This window comes from Babylonia areolata, chromosome 14 (genome assembly GCF_041734735.1).
Source record: "Babylonia areolata isolate BAREFJ2019XMU chromosome 14, ASM4173473v1, whole genome shotgun sequence".
Lineage (NCBI taxonomy): Eukaryota > Metazoa > Mollusca > Gastropoda > Neogastropoda > Buccinidae > Babylonia > Babylonia areolata.
In genome coordinates, this window is record NC_134889.1 from 10,502,024 (window position 1) to 10,514,648 (window position 12,625).

The window sequence follows — 12,625 nt, forward strand, 5'->3', positions numbered from 1 at the left end:
GATTGGCTGATATTCTCAGAGGTTCGAAATTCGAAAGTTGAGGACGCTGTGAGACGCATGTTGATTGTTGGTGTCATCAAACGTTTACAGAGGTATGGGGAAAAGTTTCATAGAATATGATTAATTGTATTCTTTTGACAAAAAAGTAATATAGGAAACTGTTCTGTGAGTTATGTTGATGAAAATACATTTTTCGTGAAGTTGTGTGTGTGATTTGTTCCAACTTCACGTCTCCGTTGCATGAAAAGTTTTCGTCAGTGAAATAACTGACCGATTCATGGGATTGATCTCCAGAAACTTTGCCGTAACCTATTTAGAAAAACTGTACGTTCTGGTGTTTACAGTCTGCATTTCGTGTCATATATTCTTTTGGATCGTGGTTCATGCTTATAATGATAAAAGAAGAAACCCTGTTTGAACTGTAAAGCTGCCATCACGCCCATGTCACTAGCTTCAAGTCCTTGGAAACGCACAAGCGTTGACACAACAAAAAGCAGGTAAAATTTATCAATAACTGCATGCATGCACGTAGATCTCTGTTCATCTTCATGCCCAAACAGTCCACGAACAAATCATAAAGGAAATAATGTTTGACTTTGATGGTCAAGGGTGAGCCTGGGCTTGTGAGTACCTCACAAACTGACCAAAAAAATTACGAAAACCGACGGGGCGTACAAAACCGCAAGACTACGATGCTTGGCATCTCCCCTAACCCGAACCTGAACAAGAAAACGGGTTGATAATTTGAACAGTCTTCTGTCTACTAAATGATAGCCAGTAACACAATTTGAATTTTGCCAGATTGACCTTTCAGTTGCACCCCCCGAGCCCCCCCGCAAATCTAGACTAATGAAGTAAGTAATATGACAGGAACCAAGTAGAACTAGAAGAAACTTAAATTTAACAAAATGAATACTGTATGAGTGAATGATGATTCATAAACATGAGTAACCAATACAGTAATACTAATACTGTAGTAATAGTATTTCGTTTACTAGTACTACTAATACTAATAGGAGTCTAGTTACTGAGTTAGGAGCACTACAGTAATTTACATAATAAAACAAATGTTCTAGAATATTAGGTTTAAAATTCAAATCGGTTGTAATATTTGTGTTAATTAAGAGAAAAATATCATTTAGAATTCATAAGCTGAATGTTTGGCTTTTCAGCGTTTTGCTTTGTAATTTTGGGGGGTTACTGTTTCGTTAAAAAAACAAAAAACAAACTTTTAATGTTTCGCTGCTTAAAGCCTACAGTATGAACTATGATACCATACTAAAAAAAGAAGTGCATTAGAGTATAAGCTTGTCAATTGTCCATAATAATCTAAATTGACCTACACAACAGCAGCAGCATCCATCTCTGACTTGTCATTCTTGATCAATCTAGAAAACATGCTGTGGCCATTTATGTCCTACTTTAATGAAGAAATGAAAAATCTTTGATATGTAATGAAACATGTAATTTGAATTATTGTCAATGTGCTATCATGGAATGATGAATGCTGTCTTCTCCCCATAATTATGAAAATAGCAGCTTATGCAATGTTTAAGTAGAACTGACTACCACTGTACCAGTTGACTTTCTTCTAAACTGTATAACTGAAAAAAGATTAATCAATAATGTAATCAAAGTGAGCATGTTTTTTCCTACCCTTAATTGTTACTCAGAGGCAGACACTGGAAATTCATTGAAAATGTAAGATTCTTTTACAAGTGTTCTGATCAAATTTCAGGTTTTAAATCTTGTTAACCTGGAAAGACAGCAAATTTGGGTTGATCTGCGGGTGTGCAGACATGGCAATGCCAGGCATGCACAGCGCTGCTGGCGATGCTGCAACTCCTAAATATGCCAGTCGCCGATCCTCAAGACGGTCCTGGTTTGACACTCCTCCTGCCACACCCTGTGACATTGCCGTGGAGAAGCAGCCAGTGAAAACCATGAGCAGACAGAACAAGCGCCGCAGCATTGATGACATTGAGACGCTTGTGCTGAGTCACTTCACCAAACCACCCAGAATCGGCTTTGGGAAGATCATTGTTGGTCGGTCCAAGACCAGGGTGCTCCTGGTGCAGAACCCGGCGGACTATGATCAGGAGGTGGTCATCGAGAGGTTTCCCCACAAGAAAGGCTTCAACGTCGACCAGGCCCACTTTGTGGTGCAGCCAGAGGAGGTTGTGTCCTTGACCCTGACCTGGACGCCTCAAGATGCAGGGGGTTGCCGGGAGATGATCCTGTTCCATATCAGTGATGTGTACCGTCTGCAGGCGTATGTGTTCGGTACTGCTGATGATCCCAAGCCAGTTAAGAAAGGCGTAAGCACTTAGTTGGTTTTTTTCATTATTTGGTGTATTCTGACTATTCATGATTGATCTGAACAAACTGATGATGATGAGCAGTGTTATTGGTACAATCTGTATAAAATTGGACACAAGATATATTGTTGTTATATTTTATTTAAAAAAAAAAAAAGTTTGAAACATTGAATTATCGCTTATTCATTATTTTAGAAATTTACCTGTTCTAATTTTGTTTGATAATTCTTTATAAAAAATGTATTTACTTTGTTGCTTTACACAGTAGCAGATCTTAATTTCAGTTAAAAAAAAAAAAAAAAAAAAAAAAAAAAGCCAAAGGAGTATTCCTGGAAATTACCATCAGCAAAAGAATGTAAACAGAAAGTGCCTTGTTATACAATTTTATGAATGGAACTAATTCATGAAGCTGATTTACCTGATAGTAATAAGCAAAAAACAAAAGAAAACAAAACAAAAACAAAAAAAACAGAAAAGGACAAAAACAAAGAAAAAATGCCAATTGCTTATTTTGGCAGTATAATTAAAAAAAGACAAATTTAATGTGAGATACAGAATGAGAATAACAAAGGTAAGAAACTGAGCAAAAAAGTAGCATTGAGTATGATACTTGCACTTAAGTTGTAGAAGTTTAGTTTTAAACAGACCATCATCGATTTATTGTTTTTACTAAACTTTTTATTTTGAATAATATTGATTCCTATCATTTATTGTACTGATTTGTGTTGGGTGCAGATTTTGTCTATAAATGTATATATCTGCTTAAAATGAAGGAAATTCTACTGAAAAATCTGTCACTAACTTCATTTATTAATCCAATGGGTGCAATAGCCGAGTGGTTAAAGCATGGACTTTCAGTCTGAGGATCCTGGGTTCAAATTTTGGTAACGGCGCCTGGTGGGTAAAGGGTGGTGATTTTTCCTATCTCCCAGGTCAACATAATAATGTGCAGACCTGCTTGTGCCAGAACCCTCTTTGTGTGTATATGCAAGCAGAAGATCAAATACGCATGTTTACTTAAATAAGTTAAAGATCCTGTAAACCATGTCAGCGTTCGGTGGGTTATGGAAACGAGAACATAGCCAGCATGCATGTCCCCCAAAACAGAGTATGGCTGCCTACATGGTGGGGTAAAAACGGTCATGCACGTAAAAGCCCACTTGTGTTCATATGAGTGAATGTGGGAGTTGCAGCCCGTGAATGAAGAAGTAGATTTATTAATATGTGTCCACTATGTTGGGCTTTGTGAGTACACATGGTTTTCAACTTTTTGATGCGTGGACAGTTGGAGTTACTTTTCTGTCTTTTCTTTCCTTGACCTCTGTGTATGGTGATAATTTTTAAAATAATTTTCTTTAAAGGGATAGTAATAGGAAAAATATTATTGCTGGTTCAAATGAAAAAGAAATAAATTGTTTTATTTTCTTATACTTAAAAATAGAATTCATATGAACTGATCATATGACATGATCATAACCATGACATGTAGTGATGTACAACTACAACTTACATGAGTTTTAAGTTCATTAGATTTGACGTTAAACTTCGATGCTGATTCTATTTTTCAGAATGTTTGTAAACTTAAGCTAAAACCGCTTCATCAGCAGGTAATTACAGTGTTCAGAGAGAAGTCTTCTGTCTCATATAGATATCTAGAATTGAACTTGGAGATCTCTACACATGATTTTCATTTTTTTACCTTGTAGACTAGTTGTACTTGTACCCTCTAAACATGATTATGACTTAATAAAAGTAGAATTTTCACCATGTGCATCTCTACATATGATTTTGATTTAGAAGTCAGTTTTTTTGTTTAATTTTTAAAAAAATTTTTATATATTAATCTGTTGTGTATGGTTTCAGAGGAAAGGCATGCTGGGAACTCACAGGAGACAGCCACCACCATCTGTGATGCAGACCAAGTCCCTGAAGAGCATCCAGGACAGTTACAGCCCTCGCAAGAGTGATGAGACCAGAGAACTGCGCTCCCATGTCCGACCCACCACCGCCAGGCTGCATGCTGATCAGGAGAATGTATGTCCGGCAGAGCTGGAAAAACTTGTCCCACAAACCCCGCCCCCTCTGGAGTCCACTGCTATCTGCAGGGATGAGGTGTATGAGCAGAAGGCCATGGAACGACGCACCAGTGGCTTTATTTCTCCCACCTTGTCCAAGATGAGCCCCATCCCCCTGATGGCAGACACCAACAACGGCTGTATCATGGAGTCATATCTGTCCACCACCACTGGCCACCACTCTCCTGTCCACGGGTGTAAGGAGGAGGAGAGGAGTCCACTGAAGAGTGTGACCGGAAACAGAAAGATGATATCCAGTTCTCAGGGCAAGAACAGCAGAGAGAGCGACAAAGAGAAGTCAGACATGCATCAATCCAAGAGGACGTCTGGAAGAAATGGATCCAGTGAGGCAGAAAAGCCTGCGATGCTGACAGATGCCAGGGTGTATGTGTCACCCAACTCCTTCCTCAACGACTCCCTGGCCGGTAAGACAACAGCCAGCACAGCCGCTGAGGTGGGAAGAATTTGTGCCTCCAGCCAGGTGGGCAGGGGGGCTGATAAAGCCACGGTCAGTCCTAACTCCTTTGTGCAGAACATGGGCAGTAAGCACCCCACTCCTCTGCCTCACACCTCCAGCATCCCCAGTCCCTCCGCCGTGCTCAATGACTCCATCCCACATAATGTCATGATGAAACAGCTGGAGCATGTGCGCAAGTCTCTTCATGATGGCTCTTTCCATGAAAGTCCTGTGTTGTCTGCAGCGATGACCCAGGTCAAGCCAGCCAACCCTGCAGGTAAAGCAATGGACAGACTCAGCCAGCTGGCACAGCCCAAAGCCCGTGGCAATGTCTTTGCTCACGCCCAGCGGCACAAAGCTCCCGCCAAGAAGGAGAAGCTCCTATTGAGGAAGATTCACGAGAAAGCTCGTTTTGCCAAAATCACCGACGCCCCCAGTCCCAGGAGGAAGACATTTCTGGTCACCAAGAAACAGCAGGGCAGGAAGGCTTCACCACAGAAAACTCAGCCCCGGAACATCAAGCCTGCGGGGAAAGGCGCAGAAGCCAAAGTACTGTTGAGTGGCCAGTCCTCTTCCTGTGCTCCAAAGAGACCAACTTCAAGCTCAGAGCTGGCGAAACTGGACGGAGGGAGAGTGGACAGCCGGACAGTGAAGAAAGAGCAGAGGGAGAGGGAGGTGGTATTCCCTGAGCACAGCAATGTAGCCTCCATCCCTGGTGACCTTGGCGATGACCTCACACAGGATGACACCATGGCTAACCGTCGTCGCTCCATGTGGGCGTCCCCTGCAGTGGCTGGCTTCGTGTCCCCAGTCATCGCCGTTCAGTCAGACTGCGACTCCACAGGAGATGACAGGCACATGCTGGATAAGCCCTACGCTCAGGGGAACAAAGCTGAGGACTGTTGTCGGTCATCACAGGTGTCAGTACAGCAGGTCACCTTGACACCTGAGACAAGCGACATCCTGAAGTCGGCCTCACATGGAGTGGAGGTCAAAGGACGTCGAAGTTCTGGGCGCCGACTGTTTCCTGACATGGTCAGTGAGGATCTGAACCTGTCCAAAGACTTCCGACCTCTGTGGTCAGGCTCTGCCACAGTCACCAAAGACCGTTCCTCCATCTCCCCACCACTTCATGGTTCTGCTGACAGCTCCAAGAAACTTTTCCCCAATATCAGTGCCACCGCTGCTTCAGGCTTGGACTCAAAACCAAGTGAGGTGGGGCTTTCCTGTGACAGCAAAGGGGAGGGTGCAGATGGTGTACAGATGGCTGACATTGTGGACATGGGTCAGGCAGTGAATCATGCTGCCAGAGGCAGGCAGGAAACACAGGACACGGCGGTTGGTGCAAACAAGGTTGAAATTGTGGACATGGCTGTTGCCAGCTGCCAGTTACCAGAAGAAAAGACAGAGAAGTCCTGTGCTGAAAGTGACGCAGAGAAGGTGGAGGTTGTAGATATGGCACTGAACCATGGCCTAACTCAGAGAGAGAAGACAGGCAGTGCACGGAGGTTATTTGATGATCTGCAAAACACACAGGAGAAGAGTGCACAGTTTGAGTGGCACTCACCTCAGCAGCTGTTGCAGAGTCCTGATGGTGAAGCGCATCGCAGGTCCACTCTTACGGTCACCAAGTCTCGCCCTTCCCAGGCTCTCCTCCAGGCCTGCAGCCAGCCAGATGGTGGAGACACGGCTATGGAGTCACAGCCAGCTACTCCACAGACATATGGCAAGGAAAACGACAGTGATGAATTGTGGCAGTCAGAGACCATTGTCATTGAGACAAAAAACAACAATGTTGTCAGTTTTACAGTTCACCGTGAAGTTCTGACCCCTTCTCAGCTGCCCACATCACCCTTGTCTGAGAACTCTCGACGCTCTACACATGCTGTCCGGAACCCTGTTGTTCTCAACAGGGATGGGCTGTTGCCCAAGAACTTGTTTGGTTACACTCCAGAATCCAAGATTCCATCTGACGTGGTGGCAGTGAACGATAAGGAATGCAAATCAGAAATGTGGGGAGTCACTTCTATGCATAGAGAGCAGAATGGTCGAGTGATGCCAGAGAGTGGTGTGGAAGGAAGGCCTGAGATCAGAACCAAGTCAGACAGCAGACAGAGTACAGCGCAGGGCGACACTTCCTCCCCAGCTGTGTGCACAGACAGAGTGGAGCACCACATTCATCATCAGCCAGACAGACTGACCTGCCCCGCACCCCTCTGCACCCCATGCCATGACCGTGACAACTCAGTCAGTAGTCAGGAACTGTCCACAGACTCATTGGAGGCAGAGAAGAAGACTTCCAGTTCCATTGGTGAACAAGTGGAAGAAGACAGAAATGGAAACAGGCATATTGAAGCTTGTAAGGAAAACATAGGACGAGATGACACTGACAGCACCTCACCAATAGATGGGAAAGAATGCATTGCAGATGTGAACACTGAGCTGATTTGTGCCAACAAGGGCGGTACCAGCAGACAACGTGTACAGCAATGGGCCTCTCACTCAGAAACACGTGTGTCTGAGCAGTGCAGAGCTAAACCAGCGACTCTTCAACAGTCATTTTCACACCACCCTTCAGCTCATGACACCTCCCAGTTCCTGTCAATGGAACAGAGGACAGCCAGGTGTAGACAGGATGAACCCAGGGGGTCGTCTTCCCAGGAAGATGTGACAGAATCTCTGACGGAGATCACTCCCTTCCCATCAGTGACCTCTGTTGAATCCAAGGGAGATGTTGCTGAAGCCTCAGGACAGCCCGAGGTGGATCACCCTGACCCTTCACACACCCTGGTCAGAGAGACGTTGGCACAGCCCATCATTTCTTGCAACGTTGTCCAACAGCCTTTGCTGAAGAAAGGCTCCATGACAGAGAAGACTGTCAGGTCATCATCATCTGCCACCTGGAACTGTGACAGAAAGACATCCTCATGTCAAGCTCAGCTCACTCGGTCACTGTCAGCTGACCTGCAGTCCAGCATCTCGCAGCCATCTGAATCAAGGAAGCCTCCAGTGGCTTTCAACATCAGAGAGGGCAATGCACCACACCAGAGAGCAAAGAAGGTGTTGGCTGCTGTGCCAAGAAGTCAGGTCATCCCAAGGACAAGGTCGCAGGGTAATCTTAATCGCAGCAAACAGGGGGAGCTGCAGAGTAGTTTCCATGGCATCCAGCAGACAGAGCAGGTCTTCAACAGGAAACGGTCCAGTCCTGAGGCAGGGCTGAAGCCTCCACGTAGCAAGAGAGGTACTTACACTTAGAGCAATCTACCCTTCATTTTGTGGCTGTTCGCCAGTTGAAGCTGTTTTTTTGTTGCTGTTTGTAGCTCTAGAGCCATACATTCATGCGCTGCCACCAACATTTTCACTCCAATGGAGCTGAAACCAATAGACATTTGAGTGTAATATAACTTGATTATAAGTTAAATCAGTATAAGTGTCTCATGATTATCAACAATGTGCAACATTGTTCACCAAAGTATATATCTTGAATCACATTTTGAATGTTTTCATAAGGTGTTCATGCACTGTCCCCTCATGTTTTCTCTCTCCAGTGGAGCTGGAACCAAGCGACAATTAAATGTATTGAATTATAAAAATCATTATGACTCCTGATGATGATTATTGTTCAACATTGATTACCAAAACTATACTGTTGAATGGCATGTTTTCATAAAGCTTTCATGCAGGCCATCACATTTTCTCTCCATATTTACTCTATATAGTCACAAGTTTACATCAATCATGTGAATACAGTTCCATTGTGTTTTGTTTCCAGTGGAGCTGGAGCGGCACAGCATGACCAGAGGTCAGCAGCAGCAGGCCTCCACCCAGGGTGGCCCTGCCCCCAGTCGGCCCAGAGCAGGGAGAGCAGCAGCCAAACCTTCCAAAGGGGTGGCACTGTCCAAACTGATCCTGGTTAAGAAATCCAAGACCGGTAAATTTATTTCAAGACTGGTAAATTTATTTCAATAATTGAAGATTAGTGAATTTAGTTCATACTGGTCTTCCCATGCCTGCTTGCTGCAGTGCTACTTCTCACTCGTCATCACTGGAAAACTTGCTTGTGTAGTCTTGAGTGCCTCCTTTTGATTTTAATGAGTAGGAAAAAATGAAATGTTCACACATTGTTTTTTAATGCACACACAAAGAAAACAAAAAAAATACAAACTCATAGGTCACCAGAGTAGTTTATATATCGCAAGAGCAATGAAACTCTTGATACAGATGGTATATCTTGAGTAACACTGTTTATCATGAATAACACGATTTGTCACGAGTGACAATGTTGGCAGCAGTTACACATACAAAGTAGAATCAACCACATTTCCTTTGAGTGAGCTAAAATTTTAGTGAAATTACCTGGAATGAAGCCTCTGAAAAAAACATTACATGAAGCTTGAGATGAAACTGTTCAACGCATACTCTGTTAGCCATGAACTAGACTTTAAATGCTTTGAATGAAGTAGTGCCTGAAGCTGAGGTTGTGTAACGCTAGAGATGTAACTTTGTGACAGCCTTGCCCAAGCACCCGCTACCATTTGCGGCCAAGAACATGTACTACGATGAGCGCTGGCAGGACAAACAGGAGCGAGGCTTTGTGCACTGGCTGAACTTTGTGCTCACGCCTGCCGACGAGTATGTGCTTGCCACGACCAAGACCAAAGGTAAAGACACTGTCTCTGAATGTTGTCTGCTTTCAGTTGGACCGGTTTGGGTTTCTAATGCTAAAGCACATATGGGTTTGTTTCTTATCAAAAAAAATTTTTTTCCCCTCTGGAATGTAGGGACTTTCTTAAGTTTTGCTTTTTTCGTTTGGATTTTTTTGGGGGAGGGGTGGGGGAGGTGGATGGTAGGTTTTGCCAAGCATTTTTGAAGCAGAGTAGTTTAAATGCCCCTTGAATCAAACATGATAATCCTCTGATTGATGCATAAATTTAACTTTATCACTGTAATATTCATCACTGTAATGATATTTTCCCCTCTCAACATCACCCCCACCACACACACACACATTGCCTGAACCAGTTTTCCCCTCCCTTCTCAACAAGCCCCCCCCTCCCCCTCCCCCCACCTGCCACTCCCATCATACACACATTGCCTGTACCACTGTCTTCCCCTCCCTTCGTAACACCTCCCATGCCGAACCCCCACCCCCCATCACACATTGCCTGTACTACCATCTTCCCCTCCCCAGTTGACGCCAGAACCATCGCCTTTGACGGGACGGCACACCAAGTTGCACCACCACGCCTGGCTCCCACGAAGGAAGTGCTGTCGTTCCGGGCCTACGCTGCGCGTCGCCGCCTGAACCACCTGCGTCGTGCGTCGTGCCACCTGTTCCAAAGTGAGGCAGTGGTGCGCGTCGTGTGTCGTCTGGAGACGGAGGTGGAACGCAGACGTCTGGCTGTGCGCACTGACCGCATGGTGCACGCCGATACTGGTCAGTGTGTTGTTTGTTGTGTGCTCTGACTGCATGGTGCACACTATCACTGGTCAGTGTGTTGTGTTGTGTTGTGTGCTCTGACCATATGGTGCACACCAACACCGGTCAGTGTGTTGTGTTGTGTTGTGTTGTGTGCTCTGACTGCATGGTGCACACTATCACTGGTCAGTGTGTTGTGTTGTGTTGTGTGCTCTGACCATATGGTGCACACCAACACCGGTCAGTGTGTTGTGTTGTGTTGTGTTGTATGCTCTGACTGCATGGTACACACCAACACTGGTCAATTTGTTGTGTAGTGTTATGTGCTCTGACTGCATGGTGTATGTCAGTACCGGTCAGTGTGTTTGTTGTGTTGTCATGTTGTGTGCTCTGATTGGATGGTGTACACCAACACCAGTCAGTGTGTTGTGTTTATTGTTGTGTTGTGTGCTCTGACTGTATGGTGCATGCCAGCATCAGTCAGTGTGTTGTGTTTGTTGTATTGTATCATGTTGTGCCATGTCAGTGCAACATATTGTGCACACCAACATTGGTCTGTATGCAGTGTTTGTTGTGTTGTGCAATGTTGTGTTCTGTCGTGTTGCATCATGTCATGTTACGTTGTGTAGTATTGTGTTGTGTTGTGTCATGTCATTTTGTGTTGTGTTATGTTGTATTACTTTTTGTCATACAATATCTGTGTGTGATAAGCAGGCTGCTCTCACTACCTCTCTATTTTTTTTTTTTTTCTTTTTCCTTTATTTCAAACTTAATGTGTTCTTGGATGGTTGGATGCATGTATTGAGTTGTTTGTATGTTGGAGTTGCATGTGTGCTTGTATGTGTGTGTATTCTGCTGCAAAATATGGAATGGATTAGTGCCAAGAAGACAAAACTCATGACAAACAGCAAAGATCTAATCTAGATGAAGATCAATGCCAGTGGACACCAACTGGAAACACTGAAGCAGTTAAAGTATCATCAGCGAAGAACTGTGCAGACTGCAACAACACTGGCAAAACTAAAGCCCATATGGAGAGACGAAATTCTCCTTCAAGGAACAGTGCAGGAGAAAAGAAAAGGCCGACAGCGAAAGAAGTGGGCAGACAACATCTCTGGGTGGACAGAGAAGAGCTTTGCCGGAACTCAGACCAGCAGAGCTATTTAGTTTCAGAGTTCAGTGAGCGGTCAGGAGCACGGCTGCTGACCTAGATTCCACTGGGATGGGAGGGGGGGAGGAAGGGGAGCGCGCGCCGCGCTCTTTGTGCCTATGTTTCCAGCAGAGAAAGGTGTATTGTTTAAGTGATTTTCATTTAATCATATTCGTGCACACTGGTTTTTGTTTGCTGTCATTTTTGTGTACATGATTCCAGTGAATGTGAACTTTAAGTGTGTTGTGTGATTTACCAGATACGGTCCGAGTGTTTGTGTTACATCCAGTTATTTGACCTAAGTGTGTGTGTGTGTGAGTGCCGACAAAAATGGAATCTGGTGCGGTAGTGGCAGCATTGCTGACTGGGCAACACACCTTCAGTGAACACTTGAGATGTTTGGATAATATGTGTCGTGTGTGTGGTGAGCGGGTTCTCAGAAGAGATAAAGACAAGGGGTTGAATGCAAGACTTTGTGCCAAGTATTCTTCTGAACTGTTTCGTTTTTTCGGTCTAGATGTTTCGAATGATGAAGAGGGCAAACATCCCACATGCATTTGTATCAAGTGCTACAAAAAAATGATAAAAATGAAACATACTCATGGAAATTCTCAGTTCAAAACTGCAAATGAAAATGTTGCACTTGACATTGACAGAATGTCAGAAATCTGGACAACTTTTGATCCAGATCTATCTTTGGATCAGTGCAAAACATGCTCTTTTCATCACTCAAAAAGTCAGCCTGGTCGTCCGAAAAAAAGACGATCAGCACCCGTAAAAAAATGCACGGATGACAGTTTTGATCCGTCTGACCTCTGCTTAGATACCGACGACAGTGTGTCAACGTCATTTTGTCAGTCCACATCAACACCAGTCAAAAAAACAAGAACGCTGTGCACAAACACATCTCCAATAACACCCAAAACACCTGTCACTGACGCAGCTATATCACCCATCGCACAATTGAAACGTAAGACGGTGTATGTTGACTCAGAGGATGAGGATCTCAATAAATCTCTTACTGAAGAAGAAGAAAAATTATGCACACGACTAATTCGCAGGAAATTGTTTCAGTCAGGAGACAAATCAACAGTTAGATGCAAAACTGGAGGTCAGCCAATAGTGTTGAAAAAAGTCACACAACCCCGTAAATCATCTGCCATAGCATCATCTCCTCTGAAGAAAAAACGGTCTCAAATTATGCAA

At 44.2% G+C, this 12,625-nt stretch overlaps 1 protein-coding gene across 1 annotated transcript in view; it reads left to right on the forward strand.

Annotated features, from left to right (window-relative positions):
- Positions 1-1,746: 1,746 nt before the first annotated feature.
- Positions 1,747-12,625, forward strand: part of LOC143289805 (uncharacterized) — a 52,914-nt gene continuing 42,035 nt past the window's right edge. Inside the window, exons 1-5 of the mRNA XM_076598963.1 lie at positions 1,747-2,318; positions 4,182-8,091; positions 8,623-8,781; positions 9,362-9,511; positions 10,042-10,287. Coding sequence (XP_076455078.1) covers positions 1,800-2,318; positions 4,182-8,091; positions 8,623-8,781; positions 9,362-9,511; positions 10,042-10,287 — 4,984 coding nt within the window. The 5' untranslated portion in view covers positions 1,747-1,799. The remainder of the gene's footprint in view (positions 2,319-4,181; positions 8,092-8,622; positions 8,782-9,361; positions 9,512-10,041; positions 10,288-12,625) is intronic.